This window comes from Diabrotica undecimpunctata, chromosome 4 (genome assembly GCF_040954645.1).
Source record: "Diabrotica undecimpunctata isolate CICGRU chromosome 4, icDiaUnde3, whole genome shotgun sequence".
In the NCBI taxonomy this organism is placed as follows: Eukaryota; Metazoa; Arthropoda; class Insecta; order Coleoptera; family Chrysomelidae; genus Diabrotica; species Diabrotica undecimpunctata.
Window position 1 is genome coordinate 18,409,161 of NC_092806.1, and position 22,537 is coordinate 18,431,697.

The 22,537-nt window shown below is 32.8% G+C and overlaps 2 protein-coding genes across 2 annotated transcripts in view; one reads left to right on the plus strand and one right to left on the minus strand.

Annotated features, from left to right (window-relative positions):
* Positions 1 to 22,537, minus strand: part of LOC140439261 (monocarboxylate transporter 12-like) — a 448,050-nt gene that overhangs the window by 291,650 nt on the left and 133,863 nt on the right. The window lies entirely within an intron of this gene.
* Positions 18,720 to 22,038, plus strand: LOC140438154 (uncharacterized). Its single transcript, XM_072527867.1, has 2 exons — positions 18,720 to 18,792; positions 20,996 to 22,038. Coding segments are annotated over exons 1-2 (999 nt in total). The 5' UTR covers positions 18,720 to 18,790; the 3' UTR covers positions 21,993 to 22,038.

Consider the following 22,537-nt stretch of genomic DNA (forward strand, 5'->3'; position numbering starts at 1 on the left):
ATTGTACAGTTCCAGAATTTTATTATCTCGGAAAGACCTCATTTTAACACTTATTTTGAGGTTAGAACGCCACGTGTCAACAGATATGTATAAGTTAACTGAATACGGCTATCAAGAGACAAAAGTTTACTTATCACTAAACGCACGGGATGCGCTAGGTGTGCTATTGTATATAAGTCAGGTTATACTGCTTTACACGCAATGAATGATACAATTTTGATTTAGAGTCATTGGCACCAGATCATATCTAGATAACGGTGTTATTATTGACTTATGTCTCTTTGCACAATCACAGATGAACTTGTTTTTTACAGCGTAGTGTACTTTTCTCATTTTTCACCAAATGTATACTGGTACCTTTTTGCACGCGTACCAACGATATATCTTTAAACAAAAAATATATGTGTCATATTTTAAAAGTCTATTATTTTTAAAATCCTGGTCTAGGAATTAAACTTCGCAGCGTAGATATCGAACGACAGATTAAAACTCTGCGAGTGACACCCTCATTGTGTATTTTCACTAAATTATCGAACAATGCACAAATTTCAGCGACAATTTCGGGACAGATCCAAACATAACTTAATAGAATGCAGGCGTTTTATCATGATCACGAGCAGACGCCTTTTTTGCCAATAAAAATGTATTCGGACGTTATTGAAACACGCTGAATTTAAATCAGGAAATATGGGTAAGGTTTTGTGAGTCAGTTTTTAGAAAAGAAAATCTATAATAAAAATAGTCGGCTTCTTTCTCATAGCGCCATTTTAGACGAATAAATTTCGTTCTTTTTTATTTATAGTTAAAGTTATGCAATATTAGGTATTCTAATTCTTCGGTTTCTTATATTATTAACAATTATTTAGGCAAGGTGGATCCAAAGGTCAACAATTTTTCCAGAAATATATTTGTTTTTAAATTACATGTAAGTGTCTGTTTATACACAGACTATTTCTGGGCAAAAACTTTAACGGTAGATAATGATACAATGGTTTTATTATCCTAAAAGGTGTACATTTTCATATATTTAATTTGGCAGTTTTACTAATAACAACTACTGGTAAAGATCTGGTTTCCTCAAAAGCGGTACCGGCAAATTGCGGTACCGCTCAATATTGTTTTGTGAATGATGTCTTAGAAAACTGTACTACGCTCAACGAGATGAAGCAGTGGTTTTCAAGGAAGCGTTGAAAGCCACTGCAACCCAATATAACGGTGTCGGCATATTGAATGCACTAGCCAATGAGGCGAGAAACATTGAGTCAATGGATTATTGCTGTGGTGAAATGTGGTGATTCATTTGTCTTTTTATATTGTAATATTACTGTTAAAATAGGCTTTATATATATGCTTTATTTTATACAACTTTATCAACAAATTTATTGTCTGCATCTACAATTGCCAACATAAGCACTGAATAAAACTCCTTATGATTGAAAAAATTGGAACCACTATGTTTTGGAGCCTTTATCCGAATGTGTTTACCATCAATTATTGCTTTAACACAGTTATCCCAAAGAGATCTATATTTCCTAGATATTGGTTTGAACATTTCATCTGTTGGTTATGACATTACCAAAGTGAGCATTCTTGTAACAATGGATTCAGCAACTAACTTGCCTTATTATTATACTAATCCATGAATGATATATCCTAAACTGAAACGCCAATGAACTAAAAGATTCTCCTGTAGCCAAAAATCTAAAAAATAACATCTAGTAATTCACGACACCTTACTTATTGTTTTTGTTTTTATATTTATAGATAAGAGCAGTAAGAGGTGGGGATACGTAAGAGATTACTACATAAAAAGAAGAGACAAGCCTAGCACGGGTTCATCTGGGGAGTGAAGAAAAGATCGGACCAGCTGTCATTCTTAGATAGTATCTCTTCGGACAAGAGGAAGTAAATTTATATTTCCCTATTTTATTAATAATAAAATATTCTTATTTTATTTTTTGTACTCTCAGCAATATATGGCAGTCTAAATCTCAATAGAGTATGGAAAATAGCACGGCTCATTGTAGAAACGAAGGCAACCACATGGAGCAACAACCCTCAGAAATAATTATTACCGCAGATGAAAGGCAAGATCTAAAAAATATAGAAAAGCAAGATGTAAATGACTTATTATTTGCAAATACATGTAAATATTGCTTTAAATAAAAGTATATATAAGACATACGTGTTACTTTTTTGTTTGATGTAGTCAATAGTAGTGGAAATACATACCTTAAGAGCAGGCATAATTTCTGCTCAGGAATCAATTGATTTGGACCACGGTTTGTTCCAAGATCATCTTTTATATATCCTAAGACTTAATCAAATACAGTAGACTCTCGATTATCCGAGTCCCGACTAACTGAGCCTCTGGATTAACCGAGGTAGTAATTAAAATAAAAGAAGAAGAAGAAGTAATTGAAAAGAAGAAATTATGTAATAAATTAGCTTGGAGAGCGAGATCAAATGAAAGCGTATGCGCTGGCTGTTGGTATGCTAAAGAGATGAGTCACTAGCGTGTGTTATTGTTTTAGCCACTATGCTTCTAATGGCCGCCTCTTCACCCACTCCCCCACCCGTCAGTTTGAGTCATCAAAGCTAGCTGTTCGGTTCGTCCCACTGTAAGCTCTTATAAGTTCATTTAGGTCTTCTCTTTGTGTAGTTTTTATGTAACTTGGAGTGCAATATGAGTTTAAAACGTAAACGGTTTCTTTAGAAAAAAAATTAATTGCTATAAAACGCTCGGATAAGGGTGAGTCAGTAAAGAAGGTTGCTGCTGACCTAAGTGTTGGATAAGGGACTGTGGGAGATTGGAGACGTAAACGAAAAGATATTGAACAATGGGGTAATAAAAGTGTGAGTGTTGGAAGTGATTTGTTGCGGAAAAGTATGAAGAAAGGAGAATACGAAAAGACTTCCGAAGCCTTATTTTTATGGTTTTCTAATCTTCGAGGGTTGGGAAGTCCAATTAGTGGCCCCATGCTTCAAGCTAAGCCTTTCCAGTTTCTCAAACTTTCATGAAGTTAAGAAACAGTCCAAAAACAGGAAATAAAACAACGAAATGGCATCTAAGATATAACGATCCGTACAAAAAAGCCGCAACGCAAAAGCTATGTGACCTCAAACAATAATTAAATCCAGAAGAGTCCTCAAATAGCATATGGACAAAAACAAAATCCATATTGCATAATAATGCGAAAAACATTAAGAGTGATAGAGAAGAAAGAAGGAAACAATGGATAACAGACTCCACGTGGACTAAAATACAGGAGAGGAAGTGCTTAAAAGCCACAGGACTGAACAGTGAAAGTGATAAAGAGGCCTATAAAGCGCTGAACAGTCAAATAAAACGACTCTGCAAAAAGGACAAGAACACACACTTGAACAAAATCTGCATGGAAATAGAAGGGTATTAAACCAAAACTGAGACCAGAGACATGTTTAAAAAAATAAAGCAGATAACACGTTCCTTTACACTAAACTACCTTGCTATCAAAGATGATAACGGAACTCTACTCACTTCTAAAATAGATATTTTACACAGATGGAAAGAATACTGTGGACGACTGATGATGGAGGAAAACACAGACGCCCCATGACAACAAGAAGATGCCAGTTTGGCGACGGAACCTGACGTACTCAAAAGTGAAGTTGAAGCAGCAATTATGAGACAAAAAAGTCAGAAAGCTGCTGATCCAGATAACATACCTATTGAAATGATTTGGGCCCTAGATGACGTTGGAGTGGATATAATACATCAAATTTGTCAAAGAGTGTGGGAGACAGGTAAATGGCCTGAGGACTGGACACAATTACTATATATTCCCATACATAAAAAGGGAGCGAAAGATTTATGTAGCAACTATCGCACAATTGCTCTAATTGCGCATTGCATTAAGATACTCTTACACATAATTCTCGAGAGGATAAAGCCCTTTTTACTACCTAACATTGCGGAGGAACAAGCAGGTTTCGTCCGCGGACGTGGTACTAGAGAACAAATTTTAAACGTACGGCAGATTGTAGAAAAATCCAGAGAATTCAACATCACAACATATTTGTGCTTCATAGATTATAGTAAAGCTTTCGATTTGGTCGTTAACTGGAGTAAAATGTGGCAGGTTTTGTCTGAAATGGGAGTCCCCAATCATCTGATACTACTAATTAAAAGCCTGTACAATAACAATTAAGCCAGAGTTAGAATAAATGGGGAACTAACTGATAGTTTCAGGGTCACAAAGGGCGTGAGACAAGGCTGCATATTAAGCCCAATTCTATTTAACATCTATGGTGAATAGATAATGCGGAAAGCTACTGAGAACTGGAACGGTGGCATCACCATTGGCGGGAAGAAGATTTGCAACTTGAGATATGCAGATGATACTACTATCCTCGCTAGTTCTGAAGCTGAATTGATTCACCTGCTACAACGGATAGAAGACGTAAGCATAACGATGGGCCTTAAAATAAACAAAGATAAAACAAGAATCATGATAATTGACAGAGCTAACAACAATCAAAATCATCTGGTCATAATAAGCAATATCGCTGTTGTAGATAAATTTGTGTATCTGGGCTCATTAATAACCAACAAAGGAGGCTGTACTGAAGAAATAAAGCGGCGGTCAGGAATCGCAAAAAGCGCTATGGCAAAATTAACAAAAATTTGGAAAGCCATGAAATAACTACCGATACAAAAATGAGACTAGTAAGAAGTCTAGTTTTTCCAGTTTTTACTTATGAATCGGAATGCTGGACCCTTACTGAGAAAGACAAAAAGAACATAGATGTATTTGAGATGTACTGCTGGAGACGAATGCTGAGAATACCATGGGTGGCCCTAAGAACAAATGAATCTATACTGGACCAGCTAAACATAAAGAAAAGATTAAGAACACAAATATCAGAACAAATAATAAGCTATTTTGGACATGTGCTTCGAAGAAATGGTCTTGAGAAACTTACCATCCAGGAAAAAGTAGAAGGCAACAGAAATAGAGGTAGATCTCTCACACGATACACGGACCATATTGTTGCTACCATTGGCGCTCCATTGTCAGAATGTGCTAGAATGGCAGAAGATAGAAAAACGTGGAGGAACATTGGGAAATTTAGCTAATAGCTTCATGATATCACGATACATGCATCAGGTTAACGACTAAGAAGAAGATCTGTTTGTTTATTTATATTACCTGAACTTTCAACATGTCTTTTAAATGTATTTCAACGCAGAACAAAAATAATAGAACTGTAAAAATAATTAAATATATATGCCAGTCAACCTCTTCATCTTGACTCTTGAAAGGATTTTCATTCCGTTTGGAAGATAACCTGGTATCTTTTAATTTACAATCAAACTTTGTCTCGTTTAAAAAGAAAATAAGAGTCTCTTGTTTTATATATATCCCAATATACCTATATTCCGATATATCATATTGTATAAAATATTAGAGTGTTGCTGAAACAATTTTTTCCGCAAAACTTTCGTGATACTTACGTTACTACTTTCTCAAATAATTCAACTGTTACTTACTTCATGTCATTACATTTAATTTCTCACGAATATTACTTATATTCTTTTTAATAAACCTAATAAAAAATATAATACCACGTCTTACTTTTCTTGTTAATTTAGTACGGGTCCTATTATGATCATATATGAATAATTTAGTCCAATAAAAAACTAATCAAACATAAGATTTTGTACCAATCGCATTTTACGGTAACATAATCTTCTCTGCGGGAGCTAGTTTCTAATCTGAATATTAAACAATTTTTTAAAACCTATACCAGTTCATGAACACTGAATTTAATCGTGACAGTTCGAAAATACATTTTAGGTATTCATTAGTTATGATTTGCTTTAATTGCCAACATTAAAAACATGTACCAACTGTATTGTTATTACAATTCTGTCTTTACTTGTGTTTTTAGATAGATGGTTAACAACAAACAATAGCTTTATATATGAAATTGACATTACTACATTTGCAAACCTTATGAAAGATCTGTAAATGTTCATAACATGTGATTCTCAAACTTATTTTATAAAATCAAAAGGAAAGAATAATATACGATTACTATAAAAAAAACTAGACACAATAATGTCTAATACAGAAAACAAATTGATGGTAGGGCAAACTATATAGAACAGCTGTTTAACGACAAACGAGACAAAATAGATAACGAATATTTCGTTGAAGAGACTGGACCAGAAATAACAGAATGTGAAGTAAAACTCACAATTAAAGAAATGAAAATTGGGAAATAAGTAGGACCAGACGAAATACTGACAGAAATATTGCTGCTAGAACTTATCGCCGACTGCAATATACATGTTATCGTCGAATAATTTATTATATAGGTATATTACCTAAAAAATGGCTTCTATCAACATTCGTGACTATACCGAAAAAGTAAAACGCCAGACAATGTTGCGATCACCGTACCATCAGTCTAATGTGCCACATTCTAAAGGTATTTCTAAAGATTATTCATTTTAGAATATATAAAAAGTTAGAACAAGACATTGGACAAACTCAGTTCGGATTTAGAAATGCTCAAGGAACCAGAGAAGCATTATATGCAGTAAATGTGCTAATATAGAGATGTTTAGATGTAAACCAGGACATCTATGTCTGAATAACAATAGACATAACAAAAATCCAATGAAGAAACAAGGGGATAAACCATTCTCACACAAAATGAAGAGAAGCATTTGGTTCAGCCTAAAATGAGACGATTTAAGAACAATTTATCAGGTTCATGATCGTTATACTCCGAAAGATACTGGGCAGAAGAAACGTCGTATATCCTGCCTAAATAAGACAATGTCTCTCTTTTGAACTCTTCAGAGCAACAGTATCAAACCTGAAGATAGCAGTAATGATAGCCAACTTTCTTAAAGGAAATGGCACTTAAAGAAGAAGAAGAATCTAACTAAAATCCTTCCAAAGGAATTTTAAATGCGTTATCTACCCTAATCACGATTTGTCGATGGCTCTGCAGTGTTTATGTATGTATTACTAGTAAATTTAAATCTAAAACATAAATAAAAATCGTAAAAACATTTCAGTTTGTTAAATGTCCATAGACCGACCTATTATACTTAGTTGGCTCAACATCTATTTTCGAGCTCATTGTTATCCTAAGCTCCTTTAACAATGCCAGACCGTAAATGGCACTTATAACTGGTAAACCATTAATCTTAACCTATGCTGCCTGTTACTGTATCGACTTGCTGACTTGTTTCCTTGTGTCTAGAATAATAGGTACAATAACATTGAAAGTATAATGGCAAAAAGTCATAAAAAACTTGGGATCGAATCAGACTAGAAAAACAATAAAATTAGGATCTCAACAATTCTTTTTATCTTCTATGTATACGCGGTAATTCAAGTTAAGCTTAAAATTGTCAACACTCTTAAAAGTTACTTAAAAAATACAGTTTTATTTACTAAGTAAGTAACGGACATACAATATATCCTATAAGGTGAAGTGGGGTAAATGTGATCTACTTTTTGATTAGTTCAACTTTCATTTAATATAACACTGTAAAGAAACGTTTCAAAAATTTATCAAAAAAAATCATATACTTTTTGAACGGTTTTGTATTCATTGCGTAGAAAAAAATTAAATAATCTTTAGTGTTGTTAATGTTGCATGATGTTTTTTAAAATCATATCAATATATCACATTTACCCCAGAGGCTGGGGCAAATGTGAAGAAAGTTTACATTTTTGTAGTAAATATTATATTTGATAGTCTGGGGTTATTGTATAAAAATGTAATTTAATCTCTCTACTTGTGTTTTTTTAGAATTTATTTTGTTGAAAAAACACCAAAGAATTTAAACTTTTCGAAAACAATGTTAGAACAAAGGAAACAAAAATATAATAAAATTAAACAAACACTCCAAGTTTTATTTCAGTTAATGTTGAATGTTAAAAAGCCTTTAAAGGTAACTGGAAATTTGTACATTCCACGTCTGTCGACGATATGATCTGGTATTGTAGTACTTTTATAATATCCTGTTGTAGTACAGTATCAATGTCAGGATTTATTGGCCATACAAACTTGTTTCCTTGAGGTCGTGTAAATTTAACTATCCTCTCATCATTCATATTTTCTGATACAATTCCCACATGCTTGTTTATCTTTTTTGGGCAATATTTTACCAATACCCAACATCCGACATATACATTCACACTTTTTGTTGAATTCAAATTTTCTTTGTCTTCCTCGTCATCATTTGCAGCTATGTCTACCTCTGGCTCTGATTCCAAAAGTGTATCCAGAAGCTCGTCGGTGTTATCAGAATCCATGAATATTGGGGACATTGACTCATCGTCTTCGCTGCTGCTAAATGATAATGACTCTCGTTTATTTCATTTTTTGGGCTTTGCCTTAGTTATCTTATGAATTTTTGTACAGTTTCCTTTTTGTTGAGATTTCTGTTTTAAAACATCAATAGATTGTTGTGATGTCAATACTTCAGATCCAGGGCATAACCGTTTCTTATTTTTGGTTGGTGCGTTTGGAAGTTGTTTTACTGTTGATAACAATAAATCTTCAAATGTTACATTTTTATTTTCAGTTAAACTTGTACATGGAATTGTTTCAAGTTCGTCGACTTTGCCAGAGATATTTTTTACTTTATCGGAAGTGGTAGTTTCGATTAGAGCATCAGGCGTAGGTTCTTTGTTTTGATAAAATACTTCTTGAGTTACTTTAGTTGGTACCAATACTTCATTACCATTTTCGTGTATAGATAATCTGGAATGTTTTATCATCTTCCACTTATTAAGCAAGCAGGGTGGAAATGATGTTTCAGGGATGACGTGACGATTAAAAGGAACAATTCCGCCTTTTTTAAAGCCGTTGATAATTACTTCGGAGTATTCGCAGTCAATATCCCAAGCACACACACATACTTCGGAGTTCACCTGTTTCCAAGTTGTACACAAAAATTGGGAAAATATTTGTTTTGGTAGTTTTTGACCTACATGCTACCGCTGCCAGGCAACAAGTTTTTTATCCCATTTAACTTAAAAGGATTTAAAAACCAGGTCTAGTGGCTGGAATGGGGTGGCAGTTTTAGAATTATAATATGTTCTCGCATAGCGGCTTCTAACGTCTCGATATTCATATGAGTGGAATGTCCGTCATAAATAATTAATATTGGTCTTTCAGATGGAAGTGATGGAATTATAGTGTGTAAGAAGTAATTTTTAAAAACGGCTTCTTCCATCCAACCTTTTTTTGTCGCTGCATAAACAGTACCCTCAAAATCAGTACCTGGTGGAGCTTTTTGGCCAGCTGCATTACACAGCAGAGCAATTGTGGTATTTTCTTTACCAGGAGAACTTATTGTTCTTGATGAAGGTGTATTTATACCTCCCACAAACTTTTGTCTTCCTGGGGTCAATGCACAAGCTACTCTCGTCTAAATTTCAGATTCTCTCAGGTCTGTCGTAAAGACCATATTCGTCCATTATTGATTTTAATAAATCATAAAATTGGTATATTATAAAAGGATCAAGAGCCTTTTTTCGAGAGTATTCCACGTTTTGTGGAACTTTAATACTTAATATATGCCTCTGTTTAAACCCCAAAAACCAATCTTCGCCTAGAACTCCATCCTTGAAATTAGTTTCAATATGGTTAGTCTTTACAAAGTTTCCTACAATTTCTAATACTTTTTCCTTGATAGGCCGTATCCCCATTTCTCCATCGTTTTTAGGCCATTGGCTAATCTAACTTCGTCAGCAATAGAAATTGAAGTTGGACGTCCTTTAGTTGCTTTTACTGCTCCCCGTTTACCTTTTACACGGGAATGCAGACATCGCAGCGTTGAGATCAGCTGCCGAATATTTTCCTTCATTTGAAGTTTTTCAGAAGAAGTTATATAAAAGGGGTAAATGTGATATACTAATGACACATTTGCCCCAATGTGTAATAATACATTTACCCCAACAACAAAATTCCAAAGGGCAAATGTGTTACTTATAACAAAAATTTGAGGTTAATCTTAAGTTTTTATTTAAATAACCTACACCATAATGTTCTCCCAAACTAGAGTAAACTGCTATGTCAATTAAAATTATAATAATAGTCTTACTTACCGAAAAAATAATATAATGCTTCACGAACGGGGTAAATGTATAACAAATTCTGTGTTGAATCGAACACACTCGTCGGCTATCCCTACTCAACTAACATCTATTTTTGGATTTACGTAGTTTCTAGTGGTCACTAGACTAACATATTTCAGGTTCCGTCTAACTCATAATTATTATTTAAATAGCCATTTTTAAATGCACCATTACAATTGCCCCATTATCACATATACCCCACTTCTCTTTACGAAGAAATAGGATTTAAAATTAACTCCCTAATTAAGTATTATTTCAATTAAAATATCTACATTTAAGTATTTAGATATTTCCATTTCCACCTCGGAAATCGTTTTTAAAATATAAATTACAATTACCTATTACTTTCTGAATAAATTTTCTAAAAGTCTAATCACGAATGGGGTACAGACTACAGACACAACTATTCTACGATTGTATCAACCTCCAATTACAAGCAAACTAGACTACGAATGTGTATTCTACAAAACTGCTAGTAAATGTCGATTGATCAAACTGGGCAATATCCAATCCACAGCATTACACATAGCTTTAGGTGTTTTCAGAACCATGTCAATTAGCAGCCTTTAAGTCCTAGCAGAAGAATTGCCTTTAGTTCTTAAAAGGCAATATTTTTCAATGTATTTTGCTAATAAATATATCAGCGCAAATGCAAACTCTTTCACAACAAGCTTAATAAGGATAAAACCTCCAAGCTTAATAAGGATTTGAATACGAATTCATCAATTGAGAGCCACTTCTATAAACATGTCTCAGTCTCCTCCCTGAAAAGTTAATTTACCAAAAGTAGATTTGACCTTACTAAACTATCCCAAACATTCACACAATCCTTCTGAAATAAAACAACAATTCCAGTCTGCCATCTGCAAATATCCTGATTTTAAACTAATTTTTACTGATGCCTTCAAAAGCAGCAATGGTATAGCTGCTGCGACTATTCTCGAAGACAGTAACTCTGGATATATACTAGAGAAATTCAAGCAATCTCCAACGCACTGAACCAATGTATCAGCAACGATATAAATATTCTTAATATATCAGATTCTTTGATTGTCTTAAATGGTATCAAACACATGTATCCCCCTCATGCCAATTTAGCACAAATAAAAGACATGCTATACAATGCCCAAACATGTGACAAAAACATAACATTCTTATGTATACCACCCCATATTGGGATAATGGGTAACGAAGCTACTGATAAAGCAGCAGCAGAAACTGTCAATTACATAACAATCTTTTTATGCAAAACAAACCATTTTCAGACCAAAAAGCATTAACAGAAACTTACGTTAACAAGACCTGACAAACAAAATTAAGTCAGACAAAAGCCTAACTAAAAATTGTCAAACCAGATGTTACTTTTGCTTTACTATCGCTCCCAGCTCGAAGACATGACCAAGTAGTCATCAACAGACTGCGGCTAGGTCATACACATGGATACATCATCTCCAAGGACCTTCAGCCGATTTTCCACAACTGTCAAATACTAATTTCAGTGCAACATATAATGATATACTGTCCAGTGTACTCAACAGCAAGATCGACAGCAAAAATTCAACAGGTGAAATTTGTGAAAATGATAATGATTGTTGATATTGCTCTCCATCTTCAGTTAAAAATTTGTTCAAATATGTTTTCATTTGTTGTACCACTTTTTCTCGATCTACTTAAATGATTATTGAAACCTATTTTAAAGACTACATACTAAAAAGAAAGAAGAAAATTGTCTTCAATTAAATTTATTTGTACTCAATATCACAATCACAATTTGTGGTATTTAATATTATATATTATTTTAATTAAATCTTAACAAATTAGAAGCGTTTGAGTTATGGTGTTACCGTCGCATGCTCAGAATCCCGTGGACAGCACACATATCTAACGAACGCGTGCTAGAGACCGTGCACAAAGAGCGAGCATTGATCAACATCATCAAAATGAGAAAGGTCCAATACTTCGGTCATATAATGAGAGGACCTAAATATCGCTTACTCCGGTTAATCATTCAGGGCAAAATCGAAGGAAAACGTTGGGTTGAAAGAAAACAACTGTCCTGGCTGCGTAACATTAGACAATGGACAGGTCGAACGGTCGAGGAACTGTTTCATCTAGCTGCCGACCGAGAATCATTTCATCAGCTTGTCAATATGACGATAGCCAACGCTTGAATACAAGCACGGCACACAAAGAAGAAGAAGATTATTTTAATTAAATAATCTAATACTTTTATTAAAAGAAACTTACATTTTTATTTTATGAATACCAGAAAGTATTGAGATTTATGAATATTACGTTTTTTTGTTAATTAAAAATTAAAAATAATTATAAAAATTAAAAAACTAAAAACTTAATTTTCTGGCCCCAAAAATTACGGGCCCTAGGCACGTGCCTATGTGCATTGGCCTTAGTTTGCACCTGTAGGACAACCAAAAAGGCACTCTCTTGAAAAAAAATTTCTTTCTTTTCTTTTAATTTCTGCCACCAACCTTTTTTATTACATACAACATTATTCCGGTCGCTCCTTCGTTTGTCTGATATCTGGGTTTCTATTTAGTTTGCTTTTCTGTTATTGTTAACAAAATTGGTTAAATAATAATTTTATTAATATTGTCTAGTGTCTGTATAAATAATTTTCCCACAACATGCAAATCAACTGCAATGTCAGACGTGATGCATAATCAGTAAACACGCAACAAATTATACCACTGCATTAGGAACGAAAGTAATTGATGCATTAATGCTTGTTGACATTTTTTTTTTTCGAAGCTTTGCCGGTTGAACGGATAAATAAATATCTGTAAAGTCACACATTACATTTAAGCTGACTCGTGATAAGGCTAATTTATATCCGTAATAAATAACTATTCAAGATATAGGTTAATTGTGGACAGTCTTACTTTATTTATGAATGTAATTAAATTTATATACTACGTACATAGTCCGTTTCATTCTTTTTAATTTACAGTAATGATTACATAAGAAAGCCACAACAAAGCATCAGAATTTATAGAAATTTAAAAGACAAGGGTGTACCTTGCCTCATCTTTTATTACATGTGTATTAGTATACATATTTCACGTATGCGACAATTTACAGAAACATTTTTTTTATCTTACATGCCAGCAGGATAATGCTAAAAATCATCAATGAGGGACTGAAAACTTTCCTACAAATATAAATACCATCACAGGCCAGATTTGCTAAAGGTAGACGTACACCAACACACCTTTTGACACAATCAAAGGAAATTTAATATTCTGCTGTACATCTAGTTTATAGATTATCACCAGCCGTTCGTCAAAGTCAACCACTTTCAAATAAATTCCACCCAGGCTTTTCATTGACCTGTATCTTATCTGTGTATTATATTTAGTAAACTACGTATTGGAAAAATACTCCATTTTCCCTTTCTGTTTGCTAGTGTCCAGATTGTAGACTGGTATAATTAGGCGAGGGAGATAAGCAAAAAAAGTAAACACCAAAAAGTAAAAGCAAAAGTGACACTAAACCGGCCAGGCAAACGACAGTTGTTTTGGATAGTATGGACCTCTGTAAAATCTACTGTCGACTGATTCCTGCAGTCGATTTTTGGACCTAATTAATTATTAACAAATTAAGGTCAAAAAATGATAAATTTTGGCTTTTTTGTTTATGAGCGAAAAGTTAAGCATTTGAAACAAATTTGAGAGTAAGAAACTTATAAGTCATATAAAAACCTTCAAAATAGCGTTTTTTTAAATTTTTCTATCCCTATTTGTTGCTTAGAAAGTTGCAAAATTTCGATTTCTTATAAAAGTTTCTATTTTTTTATAGATAATTTATAACCTTTATATTACACACAATGTTGGGTCCTTTGGTGCTTAAAATATGCTCAACATTTCAAGTCGATCGATCAAATGGTTTAAAAGATATTTCATGTGTTTATCCCAAATTAAATTTTTTGCAACAATATAAGTCAGAAATTTATTTATTTATAGTAATTATATAAGTAGTTTCTGAAAGAAGAAGATTTATTCTATTAATATTATTTAAAAAAATGAGAAAAAATTATTTTAAATATTGCAAAATAATTTTGCAAAATATTTTGTAATCCATAATCAAGAAACAGAGATATAGTTAACATCCCCTTTCCCCTCGGCCGCTTTCACTAATTTTAAAGCTGGCCGATTTTAATGACCACATTTTTGAAGATTTGTGAACGATTCCATTAAAATGCAACATTTTTCGAATTTTGCACATTAAAACTTTAAAGCATATACTTTAAGATAACCTGTAACGATAAGACTACCAAAGAGAATTGAAATACATACTATTATAAAGTAATACCTCAATCAACTATGGTGCATTATCGTCTATGCTTCGACTAGCTCAGTCTTTCAAGTGTGAATCCGTCTTGTCTTAAACTATGAATTAAACATTGAAAATTCAGTGGGTAACAAATAAAACAATAAATTAACTAATCATAATTATTTAGCATAAAACAAAATAATGATACTTAGTTTACACAAGCGAACCCTGCCTATAGCTTAACAATAAAATAAAATGATACTTATGGCATCGATGGGTTGCTTGCTTCTGTATAGGAAGTTGTTGCCTCCTGATTATGTGGGAGGTCTTAGGTGTTTACCATTTGAGTGGTCTTGAAGACAGCTGCAGTCTTAGTTGGTTGGTTTTATTTATATGTGGTTAATCCATCGTTTTCTTTAATAAACTATACCATAAACCCAAGAGATTTCTGCAGACCATAAACTGAACCTTATTTCATATTTCCTTCTTTTATAAATTTCAACTCCACACAAACAAAAATATCCCACCACGTTAGAAAAGCTGATTGACAGACATGGTGGGAGACAAAAGTTGTGACTACAATGAAGTATAGCATAGATACCATAGAACATATATAGAACATGTCTATGATGGAATTATCTCTTCTGTCAACATAGAACAGAATATTCAGTCTACCGGATAGAAAGAGAGACGGCGCCAATTATTTTGTGAAGAAAAAATAGTAAAAAAAGAAACTGAAGGTTAAGGAATTAATAAATTAATAAAGAACTTAAAATAAAATAATTATTTAAATATAAATTAATAAATATGTGACGTTTATAACGGTCTAATAAGAAATTGTTATAAATAAACCTGCTATTAATTTAAAAAAAAATCACTACCTCTGTCCCAAAGTGTCCTAGGACAATATTAAATTTATAAAAAATGAAGGCTTTCTAAATGTGATAAGATAATTTTCTTGCAGGCAATGGTTAAAAAATTATTCTAATTGTTTATAAGCAAAAAATCGACATGTTTTGCAAAATTGTTTTGCAATATTTTAAATTGTTTTTTCCTCATTTTTTTTTAAATAATATGATTAGAATAAATCTCCTTCTTTCAGAAGTTATCCGTATAATTATTATAGTTACATAATTTTCTGACTTACATATTTGCACAAAAAATTTATTTGCGATAAACAAATTAAATAATTTTTAAACTATTTGACATATCGACTTGAAATGTTGATCAATTAGTTTAAGCACCATAAGATCCAACATTGTAAACGATTGTAAACCAACATTGGTCCAACATAAAGGTGATAAGTAAATTTATTTTTTAAAAAGTTATTAACATTTATAAAAAATCGAAATTTTTGACTCATTTCGCAACTTTTTAATTTGATAATAACTAATTAAGTCCAAAAAATCTACTGCTGGAAACATATAGGTTCTTTTTATATACAGTCCATCTAATTTAGATAACGATTTACGTCATTATATACGTCAGAGATTGAAGTTGACATAGTTGCCAAAGTATAAAAAAATCCTGAATCCATTTTAAATCAAATAGGTCACATAATTATTAATATACTCTTTACAACGACTATTTAAATTCTTACATGACATTTTTGAAATAAAACACACTAATTTTGTTCTAAAAAGAACAGATTTTATTAAATATGTAAAAATATAAAACAAGAGGTATTCACTTTAAAATTTAAAATAATAAAGTACAAAAAGTGTCAACACCGCAACTGTCAAATAAGTGTTACCAATTTATGCCAAAATTTTACCTTCGTTTAATTACAGTTACAGTGTGTTCCGAACAAATGTTCTTGATAAAAACGCTTTATAATGCATTTATACAAATTAAATGAAACATATTATTGTGTATTTCTTTAAGTTAACATTAATAGAAATTTTTAAATATTAGTTCTACGCGTATATAATAAAATATGTCTAGTGGCTGTAATGCCAGTGTACTCGGTAAAGTGATTCTAAAAAAGAACACACCTACACCCTAAATATTTCGTGTTGGTATCATGTGACGTCACAGGCTATGACGCCGATGACGTACATCGTTAACTAAATTAGATGAAGTGTAAGTCCATACTACTCAAAACAACTGTCGTTTGTCTAGCCGGACGAGTGCCACGAAAAAAGCTTATTTCCCTGCGCTAAATGGACGGTTTTTTGGCTAAATGTTAGACACTCTATTGTTTCATTATCTTTAGCCAGTTTAATATCATTCTTCATCTGATTTCTAACCCTCTGCCAATTTTTTATATGATTGTTGTGCTCTTTCTTCAGTTTTTCTTTTTCGTTGGCAAAAAGGGCATTTTGGATTCTACTGTGATAGGTGTAACATATATTGCAGGTATCCATTTTTAATGTTTTTTTTTTATTTATTTACGCTGTAACCACCAGGGTTATTAGCGACCTAAAAAATATAATACAGGTACCGTTAGAAAAAATTACAATAATTGACACAGTCCTGAGTCTCTAAGATAACTTATTGTGTTTTTAATGTTCATATTTTTTCCTAGGGCTTCCTTTATATTATTGGGGATAGTGTGCTTCTTTTTTGCTGCTTTATATGTTTTGCACTAAAATAGTATATGTTTCACGGAAAGTGCTACTTGACAATTTTCACACATTGGCGGCACAGTTCGCGTAAAGAGGTGTTTATGTGTAAAGTTACTGTGTCCTAGTCGCAAACGTGTTATTCTCACTTGGTTGTGTCTATTCGCTGTGGGTTGGAGCCACGGTTTCACTAATTGTTTGATTTCCTTGAGTTTATTTTGTGATGCACTCCAGTTATTTTGCCACGCACTTAACACTTTATATTTTATTTCTGACTTGAACTTGAACTTGAATGAAGAAACCTCATTAATAAGATTAATAAGAATGGAGTCCTGGCTGAGGGATGCTAAGCGAGCTAGTTCATCTGCTTCTTCATTTCCTTGTAAACCTGAATGTGATGGAACAAACATGAAGTCAACAGTGATCTTATTATTGTTTAAAATCTCTATTTCTGATTTGATATGTGAGGCAATTTAATTATTGGTATATAAACGTTTGATAGTGTGAAGTGAGCTTAGTAAATCGGTTATTATGAGAGACGTGGACTGTTTCGACTCTTTTATGTGGATAAGTGGTTGTAATATTGCAAACAACTCTGTAGTGTATGACGAAGTAATGGGACTGAATTTAAATTTTAAGGATGTATTGGGTGTGAGGATGGCTGCACCAACACCGCCTGAAGATTTGGATGCGTCAGTATATATCTTATAGTGATTTTTATAAGTTTCCATTTCTATTAAGAATGATTGTTTGATCAGGTATGTTATAGTCTCACGTTTTTTATATATACTAAACTTAGTATTAATCTTGGGAATTGGTATTTGGTAATAGGAAATTTTTTGGGAGAATTTCAGGAAATTCAAAATGTAAGTCATGAAGGTTGCTTCTAACTCTTTCGTAAAATGGTTGATCTAGTCTTGTTGTAGAGAAAGTGTCTTGAAATCGATGTGTGAACGTATTGGTATAAGTAGGGTGCTCTTTACTACTAGCTATTTTAGAAGAATATGAGAGATAAAGGTATTTGAATCGTAAACTTAGGGGTGGTTTTTTTAATGTTTGAAATTTTAAATTAAATTTTGTTAAAAACATACGTCTATATGTTTGAAAACTAACTGGATTTTAATTTACTTCTTTAGATTCCCTATACATTAAAGACAAAGGCATTTCTGGAGGTAGAAATCTTTCAGCTTCAGAACATTGGGATCTGCGGTAATGACTTTTGTATTTTGGTATATTGTTTATTTGGCAACTACTACTAAATTTAATTTTACCTGCTGGGACTGCTAAGTCGTTTTGAAGAATGGAACCAAACCGCTTGGATCCCGTCTGCAGGCAACTTTTCGAGTAAACTGATATGCTGGTTTGGTTCGCTCGTTAATAGATTGCAATAGAAACTACGTGCTGGGTTGAATCTTTTTTGGAGTAAAGTATATGACCCGTACTACAATAAGAATGGTATAATAGAAAATCTCATTTTTGTGGATTGGTTCCATTCTGCAAAAAGCCGTCCAAATATTAATTTGTTATATTATCAGACAAGTTATTTAATTATTGGGAGGTTGGAATTTTATTGTATTAAGGGAAATAATAAAAAATATCAACACTTCAATTAAAATTAACTAAATTTATCAATTTGATAACCTATTGCTCTTTATAATTGTTAAATTAACTTTGATACGTAAATTAAAAACTATTTATATAAATGATATTAGTGTTTAGATGCTTAGTTTTCTTTTATTAGTTAATGTTTAAGGTGGAGAACTGAACAAATGGATTATTAAAATGTAAGTGCTATGGATTTTATATAATTATTTATTTATAATAACAAATCATTTATAATTCACCTCCTCGAATGGATTACCCTCAGAAATGCCTTGAAACTATAAGCAAATTGTATTGTTACATGTTATTCCGCCTATAATGGGAAATTAATATTTATACTTCTTATCTTAAATATGATGATCCTAATAAATATATTAAATGCTAATTTTCTATAAAAACCTCAGGTTTTTTATTTTTTTTTACTTTGAGTTGAAATTCCACAATTAAGAGGTAAAAAATGTTTGCAATTTATAAATAATAACTGAATTATTATGTAATTGCTAATATTTAATTATACAGGGTGTAACAGAAGTTCACTGTGAACATCGTTCACAGGTGAACTTTCCCTTTCGCTTCGAATAAATCAACCCTATATATAAGGTAATATACAAACCCTATAATTGTAAGCCTAACAATAAATATCAAACATTACCCCAAATTTTACTGCCACTTTTACGATCTGTTGATTTTTCAATAACAGATACTCATATGCTGTCATCAACTCCTCCCTGGATTAATACCATACCAAAAATTAACCTTTCGCTTAATAATTATCACAAAAATGACACCAACAGCCAAATTCTAAGGCAATCTTTCTTAAAGCTGGTCAACACAAACTCACATGACGAGTTTCTCTACACAGATTCATCTAAAACTGAGACAGGTGTCGGATATTCTGTAACAATTTCAAATAGTATCATTTAGAAGTTCTGCCTTCCACAATACAGCACTATCCATACAGGAGAGCTGTACGCCATCCTACAAGCAATAAAAGTCTTATGTAACCAAAATAAAGCCAAGAACACAGCAATATGTACAGATTCGATGTACTCTATCGACTGGAATAAAATTTATATTCCGAACATCCATTAGTTCATACCTTATATGAAGCAAAAAACTGTATCACTTCTTCTGGAACAAACATAACAATAATCTGGATTCCTTTACACGTTGACATTTTAGGGAATAAGACTGCTGATCCTGCTGCAAAAGAAGCAATTACAGCCAAATCGGACATCAAATTTTTCAACTAGCATCAGATGTAAAACCACTTTTCAGGTCCCAAATCAAAAAGTCCTGGCAAAACCCTCGGCATTACACAAAAAACAACCTACCATCGAAACCTTTCAGCTACCTAATTTAAGAGAAGGAACAAATTATTCGTTCGCAGGCTAAGAATTGGTCACACACGTCTGACGCATGGACACCTGATGGCTTCGGATAAATCACCTGTTGGACTGGACATATTGCTAGGATGTCAGATCACGAATACACGAGGATATTAATATTTTCAAAGCCAGAGGGCACAAGAAGCAGAGAACGACCACGAAGGTACTTATTATGTGGAACAGATTCTCAGGGTCAGAAGACGGAGGGAAGTTTCCAGGAGTCGACAGGCGACTTCTTTGTGAGCAGGCCACCAAGATCCACAATGAATTTTCGAGCCACTTAATGATGATGATGATGATCATTGCCTCTAATCAAGCCTTCCATACATGCCACATCTCTGTATGTTGATACAGTACTCGATGAACCTGGTCGCGGCTTATCATTTGTCTCCTCTCTCCCACTCTTAAATTTTCGACAACATTCCTTGACAGTTAGATGCGCAAACATGCGTAACTATACACTGCTTGCATTCGCGTATGAATTTGAAATGGTTACAAACCTTCAGCACATAAATTATTATACGCAAGCCGAGTAAATAACAATGTTTAAAATAATCGCAGTTAAATACAAATAATATGAGCCATTCATTGTGATTTTTACAAACACAACCAACATTGCAGAACTTTAGTTGAGTGATTAAAATTGTTTCCAAGCCTAACCTGAACAAAGATGGGTTTCAATTAAACAAGTTTCGTAGACAGAGGTTCGCCTTTGTCATGTAACTTTGTTCGCAGTATTTACATGGTCATATTGACCAGTCTTGTTTATTTTGCAGGTATACCTAAGATCTGTCAGTGCTTGATAAATTTTCTCTAGGAATTTTAACATAGGTCTTCTTAAAATCATCTTCAAATCAAATACCTAAGCATAACAAGACAGAATTTATGTGGTATCTGTGACTGTTATATAACTAACCCCCGTATTAGTTTTTTTACCATAGATACCTACTTAATAATGTTTTTGTTTTGTTTATTATTTATAAATTTTCTTTTTCAGGATGTTAAAATTATTTCTCTTACTTCACATGCTTGGATCAATCATAGCCAATGAAGGACCCATACCAGGTTGCGAAGAAGACAGCCTGGATGCTTATTCTAAGTTTTCTAGTCCTGGGAAAGATCTGGTTTGCATAAACGTTACGCTAAAATACAACACCTCTCTTACTACTAAATATAAAGATTGGTCTAGACGAACAGTTCAGCTGATCTCAACAAAAGGGGTTTTATCAAACAAAACACTAAAAGGATACTCACTAGTAGAAAACTTTTTAATATATAAGAGTAATATTAGTAAGTTTTCATTAGCATTGCCTTTTGGCAGTTACCTATTAGTAGTACAAAGTATTTTTCCAAATGTTACTAGAGAAAACCTTAACGGAATCAAGTATTTGTTTTCGTTAGCGTTTCATTCAAACACAGGTATAACTTTCGAAGAAAATTGTTTTCAGGAACTATTGTTTCTAAAAAATCTTACTATTTTTAACCAAACTTTTACCGAAATTACACCAAACACTTTTAGAAATCTTAAAGAGCTACAAACTTTGGTACTCAACGCTAATGGTTTGCGGCATATCCATAAAAATTCCTTTCTAAATTTAACAATGTTGAAGGAATTAAATTTGGAAAACAATCCGCTTGAATATTTTAAAATTAATGTTTCTGGATTGCCTAGGTTGGAAAAATTGTGTCTCATAAATACAAATATATCAAATTTCAATATTCCTTTCTTTTATCCTCTAAGACGTATGAATACCTTAGGTCTACCTAGTTCACTTTGGTTTACCCTGAAGTTGTACGAATTGGCTATTGGTTTTCCTTATTTAGAAACCGTTCTTATAAACGATCTAGATAAAAATACTGCGAATTTGAAAGAAAAAATCGACATGATGGAATTTGCCCAGCTTGTTGTTAAGAAAGTAAAAAAGGTAGATCCAATTGATACACCTATTTTGATAAAGTACATCATTATGGACAGATATTATGTAAATATATAGATATAGCATGTGTTTCATTATAAACAATAATAATAATTTTTATTTACGGACTCGCCATTTTTATAATTCACCTTACTTTATTATAACATATAACATAAAACAAGAAAATTGGAATATCTCCGACATATCACACGTGGAGAAAAATACACCTTGCTCCAACTGATTATGCAGGGAAAGATCCAAGGAAAGAGAAGCATAGGCAGGCGAAGAATGTCATGGCTGCACAACCTGAGAGAGTGGTACGGATGTACATCAAATGAACTTTTCAGAGCAGCCGTCTCAAAAGTCCGAATAGCTATGATGATTGCCGACCTCCTCCGCGGAGATGGCACTTGAAGAAGATTATAACATAGTGTAATTACAGATAACACAGACAAGAGTTAGGGGAAACAAACGTACAGTTGAATTAGAAGACGATATTGAAACGGTAGAAAGTTTTACATCTGAAACTACTGCTTTTTAGTTTTCGAAAGCTAAAAAAAACTCAGTGGACTATCGTGATGAGATGGATGGTCCTAGATCCCCCAGAGGAAACTGTTGTAGTA